General features: G+C 45.7%; 1 protein-coding gene across 2 annotated transcripts in view; it reads right to left on the bottom strand.

Annotated features, from left to right (window-relative positions):
* PRRX2 (paired related homeobox 2) overlaps nucleotides 1-22,244 on the bottom strand; it is a 70,308-nt gene extending 48,064 nt beyond the window's left edge. Inside the window, exon 1 of one of the 2 annotated variants that reach the window (XR_012155264.1) lies at nucleotides 21,789-22,085. Coding sequence is in view for 1 of the 2 variants with exons in the window: in XM_073314544.1 (XP_073170645.1) it covers nucleotides 21,789-22,032 (244 nt within the window). In the remaining variant the exon portion in view is untranslated. Of the gene's footprint in view, nucleotides 1-21,788 lie in introns of both variants that reach the window. The other variant, XM_073314544.1, reaches the window with a different exon arrangement.
* Nucleotides 22,245-23,959: the final 1,715 nt, after the last annotated feature.

The raw sequence follows: 23,959 nt of genomic DNA, 5'->3' as shown, positions 1-23,959 counted from the left end.
ACAAAAAAACTATTAATGACATTGCAAATGCCCTCAATTTTCTGAAACCTCAATTATCCACATGTCTAGCTTTTCTCTATCAGGTCATTTGGGGAACTGAGATTGCATTATGTATATAATATATGCGGTTCAAGCCAATGCAATTTTTTGGAGGGTGCTCCATCATTAATTCCCCCTTTAATCTCCCTGAGGATTGGGCAGAACATGTAGGAGCATCACGCCCTGTTTTTAGAGTCCTACGTGTTGCAACTGGGTGATGTTAGCTTTGCCTATGCTGGGTTAATTTTTTTGCACTAGTCTAGTTGCATGGGACTTTTGGAGTTTGACCCTAAGTCCTAGAATTCGCCTGGCTTTCACTATGTATCCCACCACGTACAATGAGAAAAATCCCAGAATTCACACAGCTCAGTAGCGAAACAAAGGACCTTGGCATATCCACCCAGAATGTTAGTGAATAATGTTGTGTGTCCACAATCTACAGACTGAAACAGGACACCATTGTCCGCGTGAACTCTATTACTGTGGCCTATGTCTGCACACCGGTTAGTGCGTAGTAAACACCCGGCGTGGACAAGCTGCACGGCGGCACACGCTGTCTGTGCGTGCACTATTCGGTGGATGGTGTCACTGGCATCTGCACGGCCTTTCTCCGCTTCAGGTGTAAGACCCACTAGGGCAGCAGATCTACACTAGATCAATGTAGTTACAGGGGTGCAACAAAACCAAGGGTAGGCAAAGCCTTAGTATAAGCTTTACCCTATTCTATTCTGTCTAGGAGCTGACACCATACTCACCATCAGGACCGATTCTAGGGTCCATTATTGGGCAGAGGGGCAAGTGGGCATTTTGGGGCTCCTGGATGATGCTGTTTAAAAACAAACAAGCTCCCAGGGGTCCAGGGGCTGCTTAGACCCCTGGAAAAGCTTAGATTTTAAGGGTTTGAAAAAGTAAAATTCAGCTCATGTCAGTATTTTGTCATTGTCACTTCCACTGCTTAGCACTGGATACCTGTACATATGGCGGGCTTTCTGACAGTAACTTGCAGCCCTTTGCAGATTATTGGGCGGGGAGGGGGAGGGGGGAAAATGTCCCCTTTACCGCCTCTCTTCCTGGTAGCACTGGGCCTGCTCATCATAGCGTCTGAGTGCCTAACTCACTTAAAACTCCATCGCCTTGCCTGTGTTCCGAGCACTTGAAGGCATACATGGGTCTGAGGTGACGTTTATATGCACAAAGAAGAAGAGCAGGTAACTTGTGGGAAGGCCCATTCAGGTTGAAGACGGGAATGTTGTTTTTTCCCCCACACCTGGGAGATTATGTCTGGTGTTTATTCTGGAGTATGACATGAACTGTGCTGCAGAGCTCCTGATGTTAGGAGGGCCACTGCTAACTTGTACAAATAAATCAGTTTTGTTGCGGTTAGATCTGAGATCCGCAGCAAGTGCTCTCCATACAGACCGAATGTAATGGTTCCCTGCTTATTTTTCTAAGCTAATTTCACAAGAGGGTATTTTTATGATGTTTAAAAATAACTTGTAGACCCTTTGAAGCGTGCTTCTTCCGCAAGGCTCCGAACCTCTAGTTCCCTCACCAACATACGTGCTGCCAAAATATAAAATCACAGAACTAACCAACCCCATAATGTACATCGCCGCTCACTCGCTGTCCTTCCCTGCATCTCATTCCCCATCCATGCCCATCGGTTTACACTGGAAGGCCTGGATCCTCAAAAAGATTTAGGCGCCTAATGTCCACTGATTTCAACGGCAGTCAGGCGCTGAAGTACCTTTGTGGATCCATTGGGGCCTACGTTCTTTAACGCAACGACCCTGTCTCCTTTTAGGCTCTGGTCCTGCAGGGAGCTCCAGAGTGGTGTTACGCTTGCCCACTGTGGGGTTTCTTACACTTGCCCTCTTAGCATCTAGTGCTGGCTACTGTTGGAGACTGGATAGTTGACGAGGTGGACCCTATACGTCTAAAGAAGCCTGGCTCCCTGAGAGCACTGCATAGGTTACAATACAGCAGTCTGCCCACTTTCACACAGTTATTGCGCTGCTAAGTATAATGCATATCGCTGATATAGTCTCTTCTTGGGGGGAAAACTTCAGCCTGTAGATGAACTTGGTCTCTTCCATCTCCAGCTTTTGGGGCTAAGTCAAGGGTATGGACCGGCACCAGAACCTCTCAAATATTGGCCTCTCCCCACAAAAATCTTCCTCCTTCCCCGACACACACTCTCTCTCTCTCTCTCTCTCTCTCTCTCTCTCTCTCTCTCTCGGCAGCATGTGCTGCTGCCATTCAAGTTGGAGTCAGGTGAGAGGCACCTTTGGCCCAGGGTGTGTCTCTTCCTATTTGGGGCCTGTGTCAGCAGCAGTCAGCTGTGTGCATTGCCACTGATTGCTCACGGCTGCACTGCTGCAATGGGCCCTCTGCAGCTGAGGAGTCCCTTGGATTCTACCTTTAATCCTTCCCTGCCCACTACAGCAATCTGCATCCTATATACACAGTCTCTGTGCAGTGGGGCTGGAAGATTTAAGGTGCCTGATGAATCGTATTCTTTTCCCAGTGTCAGCACAAAAAGCTGTAATAACCGGCTAATGAAATGCAAGTGTTGCAACCAGATGGGGATTCTAACTCTCTCCAGGAGGTGCATTGGCAAACCCCACTGGCTTGATGGGGAATGGCCTCCTAACCTTCTTCAAACTGCTTCTTGTGGTTGGAAAAACTCACACTGTGGCAGGGCAGTAGAGGCAGCTTTTGCAGATTTTCCAGCGGGGCCCCCCCCCCCCCCGATTCTCACACGGTTGGTTTGAGCGGTCACAGCTCAGCATGGCTATCATTTTGTCTTTCCTCACAAATTGCAAGCACTACATCAAAACGAAATGTTCATTCATGTCTATTTTTTAATGTTGGCAGTGCTGTTGAAAAGGCCTGGACGGACAGCCTTAGACTGCAGACAATGATTATGAATTATTTGTATTATTGTTACACTCAAGATCTGGGCCTCCTTGTGCTAGGTGCCGTACACCACATGGTAGGAAACAATCCATGCCCTGGAGAGTTTACAATCGAAATAGACAAGACGGAGGGTGGGAGAATGGGAGCATTATTATCTCCATTGGGCAGTTGGGGAGCTGCAGTAGAAAGGGCAGTCTAGGAGATAGGGTACACAACTGGTCCTCAAAAGACCTCTGTTCAATTCCTGCCTCAATTGCAAATTTCCTATGTGACCTTGGGAAAGTCACTTGGGCCCAGATCCTCAAAGATATTTAGGTTCCTAACTCCATTAGGAGTTAGGCACCTAAATGCCTTTGGTGATCTGGGACTTAGTTTCTCTGGGTATCAGTTTCCCCTCTTACAATGAGGGCAGCTGTTCCTTAGCTCAGGGGGGTGTTGTGAGGTGCTCCGAGCAGAGGGCTGCAGGAATACAAACACAGATCGCCCGAGTCACTTGCCAAGGGTCACACATGGTGTCTATGGCAAAGCCAGGAGCTGAACCCAGGTCCTCTGAGTCCCTGTCCTGACACTTAATCATGGGGCCAGCCTTCTTCTCTACAGCATTTGCTGCCTGAGGACAGATTTCCCCACCCTGTCTTCCTATCTTAACCCTGACCTAGAGGAATCCTCCCTAGGACTGAGATAGGAGCTCAGGTTCCCTGCCCTGTTTATTCCTGGGCGTCTCTGCAGAGATCATCCACAAGGGCAAAAATAGCAATTAAAACTGTATTGACCTATTTGCATGTGTCTAATGTACTCATGCTGTACCATCTAGGTGCCATGTTTGTTAGTAAGGCCAGCACCACGTCTGTCTGGAATATGCAGACTCTACCCCCTGAGCTCCTTCTGCTCCACTTTCCTAACTACAGTATGTCCCCTTTATTCAACCTTGTGGGCCAAACACTGCCCTGGTGTAGAGAAAGGTTGCCCAAGAGTAAATGAGAGCAAGAGCTGTCCTTTTATTTGCAGGAATCAAATAGAAACCGTGTGCAGTGTTTACATGGAAGCATTGGAATGGTTAGTATTGCCCTTAGATTTGTATCACTCTGGTTTATGGACCAACCAACGACTCCACTCTGGGACTGTATTGTAACTCCTGCCCAGGCTATCCCCAGGGTAAACCTGTAATTATTTTTTTGCTCTAAACACAAAACCTTCTCTCCCGGGATCTAAATATTGCAAGTGACACAGCAATTAAACTTGGAACTGAATTCCCTGTTAATTTCAAATATGGTAAAACCCCTCCTAAATCCTGGGTATGTAGACTGCCTTTGTCATGTAATTACGTAGCAGCTGCATGGACGCCGCATGTGTTATGGAAAATAAAGGGCCTGCTGAACAGATCGGCTTGGACTCAAGTGCGCTAGCGAAGGATGGTGTCCAGTGGTAGAGAGCCCAGTGCCAGACCTCTGCCAAAGGGATACCGTCTGGATTATAACTATGCTTTGTGATTCCTCCTGTGACTGATTGAGACAGTTGAAGCAGGGGAAGCATATCTATAGCACCGTGCGTCTGAGCAGCTCAAAGGGCTTTACAGATGTTGATTAAGCTTCACATCAGCCCTACATGATTAGCCTCATTTCACCCATGGGGAAACAGAGGCACATGTCTAGGTTAAGTGAACTTACCCACGATGACACAAGTTCCGAGCTACAGCCCATTGGGTGTCTTTCCATTGCCTTAAATGGATTGGGCCCATAACGAATAGTCAATTGTTAAGCTGGGAATACAGCCCAGGAATCCTGTCTCCTGCTTCCCTGCTCTAACCATAAGACCAAACTTCCTTCCCCCTGCATCTTAGTATATTTTTATCCCATTGTGGAAGGGAAAGCCATCCACTTCTCCCCTCATTGGAAGGACTTGCTTGTTAAATCATGAGAAATAAATAATTCTGAGCATTATGAAACCTGTGATCAAAAGGCAATTGGAAAGGGTCAGGAGAGGGTTTCTCAGCTGCCTGCTGGCCCCACCAGGCCACTACAACTAGGAAATTCATTTTATTAGGACCTCGGCTCAACAGTGAGCTAAGGACCCATTGCCTGGCTGGAGAGTCATCAAGAACCCATTGAGACTGGACATTGACGGTGAAATTTTTTCAATGCTGCCGATGGGATTTAGACATCCAGGGTGTAATTCTGGCCCCACTGAAGTCAATGGTGGTTTTGCCATTCATTTCAATGGAGCCAGGATTTCATTTCCAGTTCCCAATCCCTTATTCCCTTAGTAGCTTGGTGAATCTTGCCCCAGAGGTCCATTGTCTGGCTGTGCCCACTGTTCCCCTAGCCACTACTCAGGATTTCAGGCCAGTACGTACATGCTATGTACAGACCCAACTCCACTGCTCACCAGGCCCACTCACAATCCCCATCTGCGCGTTGCTGAGCAGCAGACTGCCCTAGAGAGGAGTGCAAAGGGGCCTGTGACTGGCACATAGACCCAGACTTTGGTTGGCGGGAGAGGGGATAGCAGCAGGCTCCATCCTCTCCTCCACTCTGTGGCCTGCAGGAGTGCCAGCAGAGTGACTCCACACCAGCTGTTGAGGTGGAGCCAGGGATTCCACCCCTTAGCCCTGGTTACATTCATCCCCAGGTGCACTTCTCTTTTACTTGGGCTGTGTGCTCTGTGCAAGGATTTGGCTCTTAACGGGAGCTCACACCATATATTGTTTTGGGAGTGACTGTGATTCCTTTGGCGGGTTGCTGGGTCATCCTGGGATGAGATTAAGGATTTATCACCCGATAGGTTTTGGATCGGCCCATTCAGAGAAAACCTGGATTGTCTGATCCCACAGCGGGAGAATTCAGTGGCTGGTGGAACTGCTGGGCTTCTGGTTCTTTGCCTTTGGTTGACACCAGCATGTCTGTACATGATTGGGATAGAGAACTGGACGCTGGAGATCAGGTGGGGGAGAAAGAATCATGACACCTTTCCAATTTGCCTTTTCCTGTGCAAGAGGTGAACTGAGAGGACAAGGGGTCGACAGGAGAGAGAGAAATTGAATTAGCTAAATGGAGACAGACCTAGAAATGCCCCTGGGAATGATAAATACAAAAATTCAATTTTGCCCGATCCCAATGTCCTTTTCATCAGAACTTCCAAGGCAGGTTCTGAAGGGACAGATCTTGAGGGAGGGAGGGAGTTAATCCATCATCCATGTGTCCTCCAAAATACCATTCCATCACCTGACAAAGATTATAAAACTAGCCACAGCCACAGACAGTCAGGTTATACAGGTGTCCTCTCTGCCTCTATAGAAACTTAAAATGTAGCCCTCTGTGGTTAGTCAATAGTAAGACTAATAATTAATTTAAAAACTCATGTAGCAGCCCATGGAGAGCCGTGGGAAACTGCAGGCCTAGAAAGATCTGACAAAAAATCATTGAATCCCCAAACTCAGAATGCAACTCACCATCCAGCACTGTAACCCCCTTATTAAAGGGGCACTGTCAAGATAAAAACCAACCCTATTTATATATTTTAGAACTGCTTGAAATGTTCTGCATTTTTCCCTATTGAAAATGGCCTTTTTTTTCAAAACCAGAAAGTTTAGTGCAAAAATATTTTCAGTGAATCCCCCCAAAATGTTGTTTTTAATTTCCCCCCACCGTGTTTTTCAGTGGCAAAATGGGAAAAGAAGAGAAAAGGGGGGTAAGGAAAAGAAGGGGGGAGCCTGAGACCCAAAAATCTAGGAAATTATCTAAAACAAAATTTTTGTGACAAATTTCAAATAAATAAAAAATTGTTTCTTTTCAAAAACCACAAAGTGAACCTTATTTTGAAATGTTCTCTTTACCATTTTTTGACCAGTTCTAACGTATTTCCTCTTATCTGTGCTGTTTGCAGCACCTTCAGCTCGCTACATCTGAAAGAGTTTTTAAAACCCAATGTACACAGCTAGTCAAAAACTTTCCACTCTTAACTTTTTAGGATGAAGAATTGAATTTTTGACTAAAAGAATTTTTTTCATGAAAAGCATCTACTTTCTGTGGGGAAAAAAATGCTACTTTTTGTCAATAAACCGAAAACCTGAAGGATTTTCAGGTTTTTGATAAAAAATATAATTTTTCCATGAGATCCTCCTCCCCCACCAATTTTCTGACCAGCTTTATCACTGTATTTTGCCTCCTTTTTGCTGTTTACTATTTGCATTTTGCTTGAGACTGGATGGTTTCACTTCCTGTTTGTCATAAGTTTCACTTCTTGGTTCTCCTGTTGGGACAGGGGAAAGGCCTGAAATGCCCTTGACCCAGAAAGCTCCAAGGAATAAAAAGAAAAGGAGGACTTGTGGCACCTTAGAGACTAACCAATTTATTAGAGCATAAGCTTTCGTGAGCTACAGCTCACTTCCTCAGATGCATATCGTGGAAACTGCAGCAGGCTTTATATATACACAGAGAATATGAAACAATACCTATTCCCACCCCACTGTCCTGCTGGTAATAGCTTATCTAAAGTGATTTCCAGCACAAATCCAGGTTTTGCTGGAAATCACTTTAGATAAGCTATTACCAGCAGGACAGTGGGGTGGGAATAGGTATTGTTTCATATTCTCTGTGTATATATAAAGCCTGCTGCAGTTTCCACGATATGCATCTGAGGAAGTGAGCTGTAGCTCACGAAAGCTTATGCTCTAATAAATTGGTTAGTCTCTAAGGTGCCACAAGTCCTCCTTTTCTTTTTGCGAATACAGACTAACACGGCTGCTACTCTGAAACCAAGGAATAAAGTGAGTTGTTTCTTCTCCTACTTTCCTTTTTAATTTCAGGCAGAGGACATTCTGCTCCACCACTTATCTCCTTAACCTTCCCTTTGTCTATGCTTTCTTTCCCTGCCCCCCACCTTCTCTCTTTGGTTTAAAATTATTTACTTTCCTGCACCAGGAGATGGGCTTGTTTGGAGAAAAGCATTAAAAATGGAAGATGTGGTGCATTTGAAACCTGTGTTGGAATTGTGTAGGTTGTCACTTTAATTTGTAAGGGGGTTGCTGTTCCTACTTGTAGGCTAGGGGGCTCTGTAGGAGAGCAAGAGATCCCAATTAGTCTAGAGATAGCTAGCCTACAGTAAGGTGGGGTGAATTGTGTCACTCTCTTTTAGGGAGCAGCCTGCTTTGTCTCTCTCTCTGGTTTGGGCTTTGTGTGTTAACATGGTGAATTCGAAGAAATAATATTGTTATGTTACAACCTCCCAGCAAGAGTATTTCTGTTTTTATTTAACTTTGTGTGTGTGTGTGTGTCTTGAATGCAACAGAGGATGTTTTCCCTTAAAGGCTAAGTCCCGCCCAGAAGCAGGGTTGTGTCAATGAGGGGATCTAATCAGTCACTTAGCTCTAGAAGAGGGAAGAATCATAGGGACCTATGATTCTTTCAACTGGTTAGAGACCCCATATACTGTGTCTACATATAGGTACGTGAAATATTATTGCTCCTATTGTCCTGGTTGTTGTTTATATTCACACTAATTTAAATTAAAAAATCACTCTAGGATCACTGGTCCCAGCTGCCATCTTGTATGTGTCTCTGTTCCTTTCTTCATTTACAGCTGCTTTACGTACAACAAGAGCAAACTTCCCCATTCTGATGGCTAACTCTTATCATTTGGGGCTGACTCCTTATCAAAAGGAGTCAGTACCTAGCACACTGGGGTCCTGCTCCAGGACTACTGCTCCAAAGCACTACGGTAATATAAATAATAATAATAATGACAAACTGGCTTGAAATCAGTCCATTCTGGTGTCCAAGACTATGAGGGGGATGAAATATTCTCAGTAAATCACTGGGCTCTCCCATGAACTGGGTGTTGCACATGGACTGGTCCTATCTGAGAAGGCTTTCTCTAGCCATGCTGTATGAATTGTCTCTTTTTTTCTGGGAGCTGGGACCTCCAGGTGCCTTTGAAAATTCTGCAACAGGCAAGTGTTTCTCCTGGGTGACCGTATTTAACTTTGGTGCGGCGAGCCCTTGCAATGGACATCTGAACTTACAGAAATATCTCTAGGAACCCTGACAAAATGGATAGTTCCTAAAGGTTTGTAGCTTTAGCCAGCGAGAAACAAACCAACCAAACCAACTCTGCGTTTCACAATTTCCCCCCATCTCCAAGAAACACCAAAAGTAACTGTACTGTTTGAAAAGGCATCAGTCAAGGCCTGCTGGCTAAAATTATCCTTCTGCTTTATCATCTTGAGAACATTAAGGGCTGTTGTTAACAGATGTTTTGCGTTAGACGTTATTTGTTAGTCTAATGAAAGGAGGTGAACAAGCTTTCAAGACCTCAAAAGTTCTGCGTACAGTTTTATATGAGAGATTATTGCATTGCTCTGGTAGAGAAAAGAGATCCTTGCCAATTCACTTGGCATTTCTTCCTTTGATTTTGTTGTTTTCAATCATTCTGTGTTGTAATTTTTGATCTAGTTAAATGTCCCATTTAATAAGTACTGCACAATGTGTATTCATGTGCACCGCTGAACATCAACAAATAGATGGATACTTTTGGTAGTAGTTGGAGACTGAACTGGCTAGCCGTACCTGTGTTCTAGCAAGGAAGAAAGCAAATTATCCATAAAGCAAATGCTACACATGAAGAGGGGGTGGTGATGACCATGCAGATGAGAAGCAAGAGATGGTGATGGCTGTTTGCCAAGAGCCACTTGGAGGAGAAGACAGTGTCACTACATGTTTCAGAGTAGCAGACGTGTTAGTCTGTATTCGCAAAAAGAACAGGAGGACGTGTGGCACCTTAGAGACTAACCAATTTATTTGAGCATGAGCTTTCGTGAGCTACAGCTCACTTCATCGGATGCATACTGTGGAAACTGCAGAAGACATTATATATACACAGAGACCATGAAGCAATACCTCCTTCCACCCCACTCTCCTGCTGGTAATAGAGTGATCACTTTAGATAAGCTATTACCAGCAGGAGAGTGGGGTGGAAGGAGGTATTGCTTCATGGTCTCTGTGTATATATAATGTCTTCTGCAGTTTCCACAGTATGCATCCGATGAAGTGAGCTGTAGCTCACGAAAGCTTATGCTCAAATAAATTGGTTAGTCTCTAAGGTGCCACAAGTCCTCCTTTTCTTGTCACTACATGGACATCTGTGGTGGTGGCTTTGCAATGCCATTGCTGGAGAATGAAGGGTGTGTGGGGCCAAGAATGAAGATGAATTTGCTCTGCTAGCTGTGGGAGGTGCAGTCCTGATATTCCAAGAACAAGGAAGAGGGGCAATGCCTGCATAGGGCTTTCTGCTGGCCAAGGGAATAATCCTTTGGGTCTCTCTGCAAGGATCTCAAAGTGCTGTTAATCCTCACAGGAGCCGATAAGGTAGAGAATATGTCTTTATGGATGGAAGGAAAACAGGGACCCAGAGAGAGGAAGCGACTTGCCCTAAGTCACAAAGAGGATGGGCAGTAGAGTCAGGAATAGAACCCAGGGTACTGGAAGTCACCATAGCTATTCTGTGTGTTGGGCCTCCCTGATTCCTCACAGCAGTGGCCTTTCGGTATGTATAAGGGGGTGGGGGAAAAGAGTTGGCGTGGAGACATGATGCAGTTCTTCGTTCAATGTGTTTGTGTTCAGGACACATGGTGAGAATGGCATTCCCACCATTGGGACCCACTGAATGATACCATTCCAGAGACCTCGCGTCCTGGAGGGGCCACAAGGATGTTGGACTCTGGGCCTCAGGTCCTTCATGGAAATGCTTCATTTTACTTTTAATGTTAATAAACTTGTTGCCACAGTCTGTGCTGTGAGCCATCAAAACTGCATCTAGGAGAAGGAGCGATGGCCATAAAAAGAAATGAGGCATAATGTTGAGTGCCTGTTTCAGTTTAGGATGACAATAAAAGATAAGGTTATCATACAAACCCTCTCCTGTCATCACATTGTCTCCCCTCCATAAGGGAAAGCATCCCAGATGTGCAATGAGGGTGAGACTGGCTGCAAAGGGAGGACATGCTAGTAGGTTCACCTGGTCTGTATTTGGATTCTGAGTTCAGACATGTCTTAGGAAGCCAGTCCTCAGTTTAAAGGGAGCTCTGCGGAGTATTGGCTCAACACTTGACACTTACATGGTTGGACAATTCACACACCCCCAGCCCGCCCCATTTTTATTCAGCTTCTGATTAGTAAGTTTTAGCTCCCATTTTTCCCATCACTGAATTACCTAGATATTCAGGTGGCGGGTGGGAATCAGAAACACTTCACTTCCATGGTGCCTTTCCTCAGAGAAGCTCAAACACCTTCCTGAGGTGTGTAAATATAATTTATCCCCATTTTACAGATAGGGACACTGAGGAAGGGAGAGGTGACGTTATTTGCCAAAGGTCACACACTGAATCAGTGGGAGAACCAGCAATAGAAGCCAGGAGGCCTGATCCCAGACCTGTGGTCCAACCATTAGAAAACAGTAGGGCCCAATCCTGCAGACACTTATGGGGCATGATGCTTACTCCTGCATGGAGACTCGTTGACTTCAAGAGGACTACTTGTGCTAGTAAGGACTATGCCTCTTTGCAGGATCAGACCTCAGTTAGCAGTTTGGACATGTGGTGCTAAAGTACGTACAATGAGAATTAGTTAGGAAACACTCTTTATGAAAATAATATCAGTTCAGGAAACTAAGGGCCAAATTCTGCTCTTTGTAAAACAGGTGTAAACCTGAAGTAACTCTGCTGAAGTCAATGACGTTGCTCCAGATTGACACCAGCGTTACAGAGATCAGATTTAGTCTCTATGGATCAAATGTTGCCATCTCTCAGATCTACATGGCTGCCATTCAATACAGCACAGGGGAGGGCTGGGGAGAGAGGAATCCTTGCTTTGCTGCTCTCAACCAGCATGTACTTCTCTCCCAACGCAGAGACCCACATTCGTGGATGAGGTTTATGATCGGATAGAGGAAATTGGCATTCCCCCTACATATGGTCTGTGGCCCACACATCATTAGCCCCAGATGTGGAGCTAGCTGCTACTCTTCATAGCCCTGAATCAACAAGGCACTTAAGTATGTGCTTAAGTTTAAGCATGTGAGTAGTTTAATTGAAGTTAGTCAGTCTATTCACATGCTTAAAGTTAGGCAGCTGCTTAAGACCCTTGCTGAATCAGGGCCTATGTTAATAGGTTTTGGTTAATTTGGCAGGGTGGGGTGTGACCCTTACATTTTGTAATTACTATTTGCATAGCACTGTCAGGGCACTATTAGTATTTATTTGGGCAGTGGTAGCACCTAGGAGTCCCTGCGTGGCCCAGGACCCCACTGTGCTAGATGCTGGTCGTACAAACAGAACAAAATGCTGGTCTCTTCCCCCAGCCACTTGTGCTTAACTGGGAAGGGTTAATGTCTGGCATTTGGGAAAGAATTTTAGTCTAGCAAATGCTACAAATACAATCTACCAAATATTAAAAAGCAAACATGTACAACCCCTCCCATCCCATCTGCCTTCTTTTTTAAAGGCAATATTCCTTTTGAAGTTCTGCTTTGATTTGGAAGAGATGCTGAAATTCTACTTGTGCTTCGATGTTTCCTGTCATTCCCACTGCTAACGTGGAAATGCCATGTACGTAAATAGGAAGGTCGACATTACAGGTAACTTGTGTGTTAACATGGAAACTTTAAGGCCCTGATCCTAATCTTGCTGAAATCAATAGCAGCAGACCCCTTAACTACAGGTGAAAGGTCAGGACCCTAAAATAGCAGTCGTATACGTGATAAAATTGTGGGCCCATTGAATCCAATGCACAAACAAGGAATGCAGAATTGAACCCTGTGATCCTGTATCCCTTATGTCAATACTGGGTGAAATCCTGGCCCTGCTGAAGTCAATAGAAGTTTTACCACTGACTTCCATAAGGCCAGGATTTCACATAGTGACTTTGGTTAGACAGTGCATAGAAGTCAGGACCCATTCAGCCTGGAGCCATTCTGCCAAAAGACCTGCATGCCATTGTGTACAAATCTCTGTTCCGGGCACAACAGCAATCAACAAAGCAAACAAAATGTTCGCTGGAACAGGGAATGGGGTACAAAATAATGCGGAAAATATTCCAACGCCATTACATAAATCAATGGCGCAGTCTCATCTGGAACACTGTGTTCAGTTCTGGCCACCCTATCTCAAAAAGGACATAGCGTAAAGAGAAGGGTGATGAAAAGGATCAGCACCCCGGAGAGGTTTCCATATGACAAGAGATCGAAAAGAGTGAGGCAGTTTAGGGGGGATGAAGAAGAGGAGACCCGAGGGAAGTGTACAGCGTAATGACAGGTACAGAGAAGATAATTAGATGCTCCTATTCACCTGCTTGTGATTTACATGAGCAAGGGACAGATGATGAAACTGAAAGGCAGCACATTCAAAACCGATACCAAGTAATGTTTTTTTACCCGGTTAGCCTGTGGAACTTATTGCCACAAGATATCATTGGGACTGAGAACGCAGAAGGATTATAAAAAGGATTAGACTTTTACATAGATAATGAGAACAGCCCCAGATACACTAGGCAGGGCATGAACCAATCAGTAACTGACGGGGATAAGAGTTAGGAAGAAACTTTCCTTACGGGCAGTTTATCCCAGAACTGCCCTCATCAGGGTTTATTGCCCCTTCCTCTGAAGTATCTTGTACTGGCCACTGTGGGGAACAGAATACCAAGTAGATGGGCCACTGGTCTGATCTGATCCGGCAATTCCTATGCTCCCTGTGTTTGTACAGCTCCCTCTATTTATCCTACACTCCTTGTATTTCCACGTCTCCATTGAAAGGACCTATGGAGTGCCAGTTACTCATGGGAGGGGTCTATTGTAGCTTCATTTTCCCCAGTACTTTATGGGGGCAACAGTTTTTGGTCTCTTCACTTTCCCCTTTATTCATCCCCTGCTCCGCAACACCCCACTTTGGGTGACCTACGAATGGTAACAACATGTCGAGGCTGCAGAACAAGATTCTGGCAAGCAGACCGCTGCCACGGCTTGCAGAACCTGAGCCCCATAACCACCATCAGGCCGCTACCAAAGGCGTGTGGCATCGCTTTCACAGCAGCCTCTGGCCCCAAGTAAGGAACCAGGGATGTATGATCTAGTGCTAACAGCAGGCTTGGAAGCCAGGGTTATCCTGGGTTCGAATCCGAGCTGGGCCACTGCCCGCCTTGGTCTATCAGCCCACCTGTAAAATCGGGTAGAAGAGCAGGACTTTGGTGAACACCAGATTTTCCCCCACCTCCAGGAACTGTGAGCTATGAAAAACAGCAACCAGCCCTCCAATTAATAAGTGCTACATAGCGGCTATTGCAGTGCTCTTAGCCCCAGCCCATCAGAAAGCCAGATGCGGCTAAACCAGGCCTGCGTTACCCAGCCAGGACTTTCCAAGATTAAGAGAGCGTGCCTGAGATCTTCAAAGGAGCAGGCCGCTCTTCATCTTCCCTTTTCCCCTGTTGAACAGTTTCATTCCCCTCCCTGTGTGGTCGATAAATCCTCCTGCTTTCCTCCTGTATGGACATTGCGTGTGCAGTGGATTGTTGGGAGTACGCTCTATCTCGTACTGGTTTTTCCAGCTTTCTCTTTGCAAAGCACTTCTACTACCCACAAGTTCGTTATGCTGCTCTTGGCTCCCCTGTAGATAAGATGGGACAGACTGCTGGGGTAAAATCCATGATTAACCTTTACATTCCTGCTCTGGTAAGTGTCTTGGGCACGTAGAATTGCACCGAATGAACATCCTATCACGCACAGTAATGGGGAACTTCTGAACATATCAGTGGAGAGAGTTTTTCCCGTCATAAGCTTTACTTAGACGTTAGGGCTTAGGGATCCCTTAGGTTGAATGGTGAGGTCCTGGTCAGAAGAAACAAAGGCAGTTGTCTGACAGCTGGAAAAGTTACTTTTGTTTCTGTCCTGCACTGGCTGGTTGATTAAAAAGGCTTTTCTGTCTCTCTGGTCCTCTTTAGTTTTCTGATATGAGCACATAGGAAATGTAACATTACATGAGTTCACTAGCAGCAAAGTTTCCAAGCAAGTTACAAAAAATGGTCAACATTAAACTTGGAAATCCAGCTCACTCCCCCATGGCACTAATTGATTACAGACGCCCCTCAGCTCAGGGGGGAACTATTCCTTCTTACCCGTATCCCCCCGAGCTGTCTCCCCAAGTGAAGCCCCCTGAGATACTCTGATTTATTTCTGTATATCTCTGCAATTTCCCATGATCTCCCCCACCACACACACACACTATACACCAGGCAAACAGGGAGGTGCGGTGGAAGTTGGGTTGGGAACTAATCACTGGCTTCTCACAGGATCCGAATAAAACCTTCTGTGGTGCTCTCTATCTGCGAGAGCCTGCGACTGATTTATAGCTGCTGAAATCAAACCCTCCCTGTCCATTTCTTGTAATCATATCAGGAGAAGAATTACATGTTTTACATTCAAGGGGGAAATTTATTTGCTTTTTTAAAAAATTTGTCTTATGCTCGTTAAGAAACAAAAACTTGGGATTTAGATTATTTTTTTTGAACGTGCAGAGTGAAAAAATTGGAAAGGATAAAATAATTCCACATGGCAGGGAAGTTTAACCAGTCCCTTTGCTATGTAGGTTTATTTCAGTTGCAGTGGCTGTCTGTTAGTAGCTCCTTCTCTATCCAGTGGGGAGAAAATTTCAGCACTGATTTTATTTCTTTGCTGTAATTTACCGTGGATTAAAAATGAAGCATCCAAACCCTTCACTGGTGTCCAGCTGCATAGCCCCACTGAGGCCAAATTACCCCGTCTAAGGATGTGGCCCAAACGTCTAATTTCTGCATGTGCTTGATTTATTTTAATACTCCTAATTCATACCTCAAAGTCTGATTTAGGGGGACCAAGGCACGGCTTTTTTTGTGGCAGCCTCTTTGCAATGTTGTCTTCTCTTTGTAAATCTTTTTTTTTTTTTAAGGGTCATCTCCTAAGGTCTTGCCTCTGTTCTCACTCCGGCAAGCTCCTGCTCCCATAAAACTTCAGTTTACCTAAGTAAGGAGTGAGCAAAACTGGAGTAAGCACTTAGGAAACGGTTCCTTGGCAATAAAGGAGCAATCTGGGCCAAACAACAAACTGGTGTAACTCAGCATAGCTCAATGGAGCTGCTTCGAGTTATGCTAGCTGAGGACATATGAATCTGCAGTTTCATGAAAGTGACAGAAATATTGTTAAGTGCAGGACTTCAGCTCAGTCCCTTCTAACCACTCCTCTGCTAATTTTTTATTTGTTGCTATTATTTTATATTTATTTGGCGCTATGGAGGCACATTTTTCTCTCTTTCTCCTGTACAATCCCAGAGCATCACAAAGGGCCGGGCGTGTTTCTAAAGGATCTGCTCTAGGAATTATTTTGGGGAAGTTGGCCGGCCTGCGTGTTACGGCAGGTCAGGCTAGATATCCACCAGGGTTCCTTCTGGCCTGGGAAGCTGTGGATCTATTAGCTTCACAAAGGTGTCTGGGGGCTTTAGGAGCGGGCTCCCTGCTTAAAAGGCTGTGGACTTAAAAGGCTGTGGACTTAAGAAAGAAGTCGGCTAGGCATCGGACCACGGGGGCCTGACTGCGGCGGCCATCGACAAGGCTATTGCTCTCGGCTTTCCCAGGCTTCCCATGTGCAACACAGACCCAGAATGAACTCCATGGCAGGACGAAAACCAGCAAAGGAGGCCTCTGGAAGTGAGGAGGTATTCATTTCTTTAACATACACATAACTTGTCCTCCTATCAAAAGGGGTAATCCTGCAGCCCTTTCGCACACGAGCGAGTAGAGCTGTCCCTGAGTCTTCAGCGGGACAACTTGCATGTGTCAGGTCCTCTCTCGCCCAAGTAAGGGCTGCAGGATTGGGCCCTTGTTTTCGCAAAGCAGCCATTCCTGCTTTCAGGGCAGGACCACGAGGAAACGGACGCGGTCAGAAAGAAAATCAGCAACTTTGCAATCAGTCCCAGTTAAGAGCCATGCCTGGGAGTGACTTTGTATTGCAGCCTGCTGCTGACCTGTCAGGGATGTTACACCACAGCGGGGACACTGGTTAAACCAGCAGGCCTCTGATGGACAGACGTGCAGGCTAGAGTTAGGTGGAGGTGCTCTGGGGTCTCTCCATCTGCTGCATGGGATGGCTCACTACAGTGACAGTTTTAACTTGCAGCTCCCCTGGTGCTGGTCTGGGACCAACACTTTCCAGTAATTCCCTTCCCTACGTGCAGCGACTTCGAAAAGGGTTTGAAGAGCCCTTGGTTTTCTCTAGCAATCAGTTACATCAGCCTTGAGACCTGATGCTTGCCGATGCCGTTCTTCCTAGAGGACCCTCCAGAGCAATGTGCTGACAGCAACAGAGTTGCTGTGAACATGTTTATAAATCAAAAAAGCTGATTCCCCCCCCCGCTCCCCCCAAAAAGAGTAAGAGGAAGGAATAATAGTTTTAAAAATGAAACCCTGTGCTCTCTGCTCGAATCAGGCTCCCTGCAGCTGAGCTCAGTGTGCCATGGTGGAAAGGTTTAATGAATGAGCTTCAGATAACATCAGGTTTCAGAGTAGCAATCATGTTAGTCTGTATTCGCAAAAAGAAAAGGAGGACTAGTGGCACCTTAGAGACTAACCAATTTATTTGAGCATGAGCTTTCCTGAGCTACAGCTCACTTCATCGGATGCATCAGATAACATCGTTAGCTGATAAACTGATAACACTGCCCGAGTTCTCCCAGTCTTGAGCGGTGGAATGAGGAATCTTAGTTTTTCTGAGTACACCCCCCCATTTGCCTAAGTGATTTAGGAGCCTTTAAAAGTCACTGTGATGCCTGAGTATCAGTGAAAAATCAGGGGGACTGAAGGCTCCTAAGTCATTTAGGTGCTTTTGAAAATGTTGTCATCTGTCTCATCGGTAGAAATGGCTAGTGTCATTTAAACTAGCCTGCCTGATTGGTGGGCCTAGACAGCTATTAAGCCTTACAAAACTGGCATTTTCCAGGCTTCCAGGCAAATACAGCAACGTATCGAACATATGCAGGCCAGCCGGATCCTCAGAAACTCACTTTTATAGGGAGCTAAAACTGCTCAACTCACATGATTCACCTGTGAATCGGTGGCAAAGTTTGTCTGTGTACATATTTTCCCCAGCATCCCTTTTCCTGTTGCTCTGCAATCCATTGAGGGCACTATATGTTATCATCACATGGGTAGCATTTAGGAGTATGATAATGAAGGGATCACTGCAGCAAGCCCTTACTCACATGAGTAGTTCCAGTGTTGTCCACTCCCATAAGGACTGTTTCCAAAAGGGTTTTTCAGGATTTAACCCTAATTCTCAACCCATGTCTATTGGGCATTGTTTAGAGTGGGGGAATACTAGTGTAGAGGACTGTAATGTTCTACCCATTTTGGATACAAACACCACATGGATGGGTTCCACTTGTTGAGATTTAGCAATTTTCCTCTTTTAAAATTGTGTTTATTTTCCCTGTATCCATTTTTTTTCTCGTGTATCAAATGTTTTATCGACGAAACCCAGTGTCATTTGGTGGGAAAAACGGGATTATTATTTGATCGATATTTTTTTCCTGTAAAGTAATCTTGTAGGAAGTGATTTGATAGTATTTGCCCCCCTCATTCTGCAGAGGTTCACTATAACCAGAATGAAACGGAGTACTTGTGGCACCTTAGAGACTAAACAATTTATCTGAGCATTGCTCAAATAAATTGGTTAGTCTCTAATGCTCAAATGAATTGGTTAGTCTCTAAGGTGCCACAAGTCCTCCTTTTCTTTTTGCGAATACAGACTAACACGGCTGCTACTCTGAAACCTATAACCAGAATTGCATTGTGTATACTTCATCGCTTAGAAACTTTGCAATTGCTACTTTGTTTTGCTGGAAAGCAGATGATGTTTCTTTGTGTAAGGAGCTTCCCATAGTATTTTAATCTCTACTCATCAGAGAAAATGTGCTTTGAAAAAGTTTTGTAATGTGTGTTCCAAAGTAAAGTTCCTTGGTTTGCTTTCCTGTAATCATTTTCTTTTCTTTCTCTCCATTGTATTTGCTTTCCTTTGGCATCTATCTATCTATCTATCTATCTATCTATCTATCTATCTATCTATCTATCTATCTATCTATCTATGTATCTATCATACTTTGAAGGCACCTATTATGCTGGTATCTTAAACACAATACAAAATTAAGACGTATCAGAGTCTATATTCAAAAGTTATGTGTCCACTCTCCGTGATTTGTGAATTTAAGTGCTGGAGGTTTTCTGTTGCAGATGGTGTGTTTGTGTGTATATGCTCCTTTGAAGGAGAGTGTCTTTCCTCCTCTCTGATTCAGTAACAATAACAGATAAGACCAGCCACAAAAATAAAAGAGAGACAGAAAGAAACCTGAGTGGTTTTGGTCTTTCCTGTTTCAGAGAGATCAGTGCAGAACTGTAGCCGATTTGCTTTCCAGCTTCTCTCTCAATATTTGCTAGAAATCAGTACGAAGAACTTTAAAAAAAAATTACTAATATTTTTTTCTTGGGGGCAAAAAAACAATATCCTGCAAACCCCCCAAGAACCTTTCCAGACTGGTGAAGTGAGGAGGCAGCCGTGTTTTTGCATTGACTGGCGAACGTATTAGTCATTTTATAGATGCAATAGCTAGCCCAACTTCCTGGCAAGAATGATGATGTGAAAAAGAGACCGTACATGGAGACTCTAATGATAAGGAATGGGATTAAGCAGCTTCAATGTTGCATTCAGATAGATGCTAGTCACTCGACAAGACGTCGCTACCAGACTGAAAACAAGAAAAATGCTCGTTCTGCCTCAGTTTTAGTGCATCGGCTCTTTGGAGTGTGCTCCTTACGGGTGTTTACAAGTGCTCTGCTCCACTTCTTCAAGGGGTTTCTTTTCATTTTCTTTATGAGTTTAGAAGGAGCTGGGATGCCTACGTCCCAGTTTGCCTTCGGCTGAGAGGAAAAAGTGGCCATTGAAGCTCAGATTAAAAACCTAAACCAAATTATTTTCCTTACTTAAAAAAAAGGGGAGGACAGGGAGTGATTTTTGATCCATAAATTTAGGCTGGGTAGAGACCTGTTGTGAATTTTCCAAAGAGCGATCAAATAATTGATCTTTTTTGGTTACCCAGGTTATTGGACAGCTAGGAACCAAACTTGAGTGTTTATGGCATTAAAAAATACTTCTGGCACTTTGAAGTTTGCTTTGTTTGGTTCAGACCTGTGATATTATTGCAGCAGACCAAGCAAAATATCAATATAATATTTTACCTTGGTGATTTTAGAAGCTTCCTTGCAAACCTCACACAGCGCTTAGTTAATTTTAAACCAGAGGCCAGATTCTGCCCCTCTGATTTACACTGAGCAGTACCTTGCTGTGTGAGTGGTCCAACAGGTCTCATTGCTATGACTTGTGGAGCAAGGGACTGCTTAATCTGAGTGAAGAGGGGCAAAATCTAACCCTTTAAAAATCAAATATTTGCTTGTTTTATTTTATTTTTTAAAATAAAGATGGGCATTCGCTTGAGACAGAATTGTTCAGTATTATCTGTTCTGGAAAATAAAATAATGGTCCAGATTTTCAAGAGTGACTAGTGATTTTTGGATATCCAGCTCAAGACACCTAAAAGCAGCCTGATTGACAGAAACACTGAGCCTTCGCTCTCTGAAAATTGGGCAACGTTCAGATGCCTTGAGTTAGGGACCCCAAAATTAAGACATCCAGAACTCCTAGTTACTTTTGAACATCTTGGTCAGGGGAGTATTTGGCCTGTAGCATTTCCTGGCGGAGTGGAATGATTTTATTTCAATCGGATAATCCCTTTGCTGCGTTCGTGCATTTAAAGTAACAGTATTCAGAACACAAGGTCTGTCCACGGGCCTGTTAATGGAACTCCCAAATAGAACCAGCAAATCACGCTGCCCGAACCCAGGGCATCAATACAGCTCTCCTTGAACACTGATGATGCTCTCCCTCTCTCTCCCTCTCCCCCTCACTCACTCCCAGGCAATTTTCTGTCTCCCATCCTCTTCTCCCAGCCCTCAGACCTGGGTCTCCAATCAGCCACCAGCCCAATCTCGCATGTCTATGCCCACTTGATCTGGCCTTTATTTGGTGCCGGTGGCCCACTGACAACTCTCTTTCTGTCACAGTTTGTAATGGGCAACCAGTGGCCCTGTCCCATCCGCAATCAGTATAGAGATGCTAGCCGCCCATTTGGGGATGTGTGTGTGTGTGTGGGGGGGTCCCATTCTTATCCCCACCCGCAGCACAAATGTCTTGGCTGACTCCATTCAGGTGAGTTTCAAAATTAGCAGGAGAAATAAGTTAAAACCGGGGCTGGGGGCCTTTGTCCCATCCCAGCTGACGCTCAGGGTCTGCCCCTATGAAATCAGGTGCTCGGAAGCTTGGTTCCAGCACTGTTGATACCCTGGATTTGTGCCCCCCACCCAGTGCTTAATTTGTAGTGAAAGAGGTGCCCAGGCTCAAGCAATATTTTGACATTCAGAACTGATGTGGCAAGCGCAGCGGTGCCGGGGCTAGGGACGGCCAGGCCCCCGGGGGCGCCGGGGCTAGGGACGGCCAGGCCCCCGGGGGTGCCCCTGGCCCTGCTTAAGCACTGCCCCCCTCCCTTCTCCCCCATGCTCAGCGGTGTCCCCCCCCAGCCGCTGCTCGCCTTGTGCCTCTCAGGGATGCTCAGATTCTGCCCCCCACCCCCTTCCCCCTCCCGGGCTAGTTCTGGGGGCGCCTCTCCCCCTGCCCCAGCAGTGGCCCCCCCGCCCCCCCCGGCCGGAGGTACTCACTGTCCTGGGGGGCCGCCTCGCTCCCGCTGCTGCCGCCGGACGGCTCCTGCAGCCCCTTGGCGCCGTCCCTCGCCTCCGGGCCGGGCTCCTTGCCCCCGTTCATGCCGGCCGCCACTTCCTCCAGGTCCAGGAGGTGGCTGACACTGAAGTTTTTCCTGCCCTGCGGGTTGTCAGGCGGCTCCAGGATCCGGCCGGGGCTGGGGCCGAACTGCTTGTCCATGCCGAAGGCTGCCGCGCTGTCCATGGCTCGCTCCGGCGCCCCCCGTGCCCCCCAGCCCGCCCCACGCCCCCGTGCCCCGAGCGGCCAGGCAGCCCCGGTGCCCCAGCCAGCCAGCCCCTCGGTCTCCCTCTCCCGTCCCGAGCGCTGTTCCGCCGTGTGCTGACGTCTGGGGAGGGGAAGGGAAAAAAACGAAACCCCAACAAAAAACCCCAAACTTTCCTCTCCCCTTCGCTCTGGAGTGGTTCAGACAAACGTGTCCACACACAACGCCCCTTCTTTGGAACTGACGCGAACAGCCCCCACGGCCCTCCCCCGACTTTTCTGCCCCCTCTTTTCTGCGGCAGAGATTTTCTAAAAAGAGCAAGAGAGAGAAACCACTTCGCTTTCTCTCCTACCCCTCGCGCATGTTTGTTCCCCCGCCTGTGCCTGAGAAAGTTAAGTGCTTCTATCAACAAGTGTAAAGTGAATGTGCTCAGCAGAGCTTCTATAGGGAAGGGCTTTTTCACATGTACAGATTCCACTGGAGAAAGATCTGACCCATGGTTTCGCAGAAGGGACCTCATAAAATCAAGCTCACACACACATAAATGTAACCCCCCCTTCATATATACAACACACAAACACCCCCGCGTCAAAATCTCTGGATAGCCCCCCACTGCCTCCCTCAGCCTCAGATCAAGGTCACTTCTCTTGGGAAAAACCCAGCTCTCCTGCCTTAACGAGATAATTATGCCCTGCACCACAGTTAAAAACTCATAGGCTGCTTCCCTAGGGATTGCTGTGGAGCCTCCCTAATGAAAAGCAGCCACTGAGAGAGGAAAAATGAGTTTTTCCTCTTTAGAAATATTTTTAAAAAGAGCAAGCTTTGAAAAGTGAGGCAAGGGCTTGTTATTAGTGCCTGGTGAGGGGCTGCAGTCAGGACAATAAGAGAAGAGATTTTCTTCCTTTTGATGTATCTGTGCTTATCACAATTCTTCCTCAGTACAGTGTGTGCACTTGTTTTTGAAGGCACATGTGTGTGATTTTGTGTGTGTACAGCTATGGGATCTGTATTGGCGATTCAAACTGCTAGCTCATAAAAATCTACTCCTGAACTCTAACGTGTCCTAAAACATCTCAGCTAGGGAGCTCACTGACTGAACCAAGTTAAAATTTGTAGCAAGTTTTACTTGTGCATTCTGTTTTTCGGCAACAGACCTGCCTATTTTAAAACAAGAGCAAGGGTGGCTGGGTTCAGAGGCTGTTTTTTAAACTTCCAAAACAGGACTCCAGCTTTGTTCATTAGAATTAAATGTTGCCAATTCTGATCTTCTTAGCCCTGGTGTGAACTGGGAGTAACTTCACTGAAGTCAGCAGAGAGACTCCAGATTTAGATAGGTGTACCTGAAATCAGAGCACGGATCCCACTGAATTGGAGTGAGGCGATTTGGGCTGATAAAGAAGCCAATCCAAACTATTTTCCTTTTTCAAAATATGACATTGCATGAATTTGGAGATGGGCTGTCAACCCAAGAGTCTCTGACCAAAGGAAAGTTAAATCATGGGAAGAAGCATGACAGGTTTCCCATCATGCTCTGTCACCAATCAGCTCCTCAACTGAGCTACAGGGTCCATGTCTATGGATGAGAGTTGAGTGTGTTCTCCTGGTCTTGTTTAATCTGATTCGCTCAAACAATTTAGCTCATTTAATATCTTCTGTGACCTAATCCTCATCTCCAGGGTGCTTATGTTACAAAGAGTAAATTATGTCCTCGGATGGGTAATGAGCAGGAGTGGATGGAGTCTGAAGGAGTAAAGATTTTGTTGTCATATAAATGTCTGTAGAGCACTAAAGAACAAATAGAGAGCAAGACAGAATGCAGAAACGAGAAACAGGCCTAGGCTAAGCCCTAGAATCAGACCTCCTTTGATTCTTAGATGGTCTGGAATCTAATCTCTTGGTCTGAGCCCT

This window comes from Lepidochelys kempii, chromosome 16, assembly GCF_965140265.1.
Source record: "Lepidochelys kempii isolate rLepKem1 chromosome 16, rLepKem1.hap2, whole genome shotgun sequence".
Taxonomy (NCBI): domain Eukaryota; kingdom Metazoa; phylum Chordata; order Testudines; family Cheloniidae; genus Lepidochelys; species Lepidochelys kempii.
Note: the sequence above shows the minus strand (reverse complement) of the source record. Positions and strands in the feature narration are given on the sequence as shown.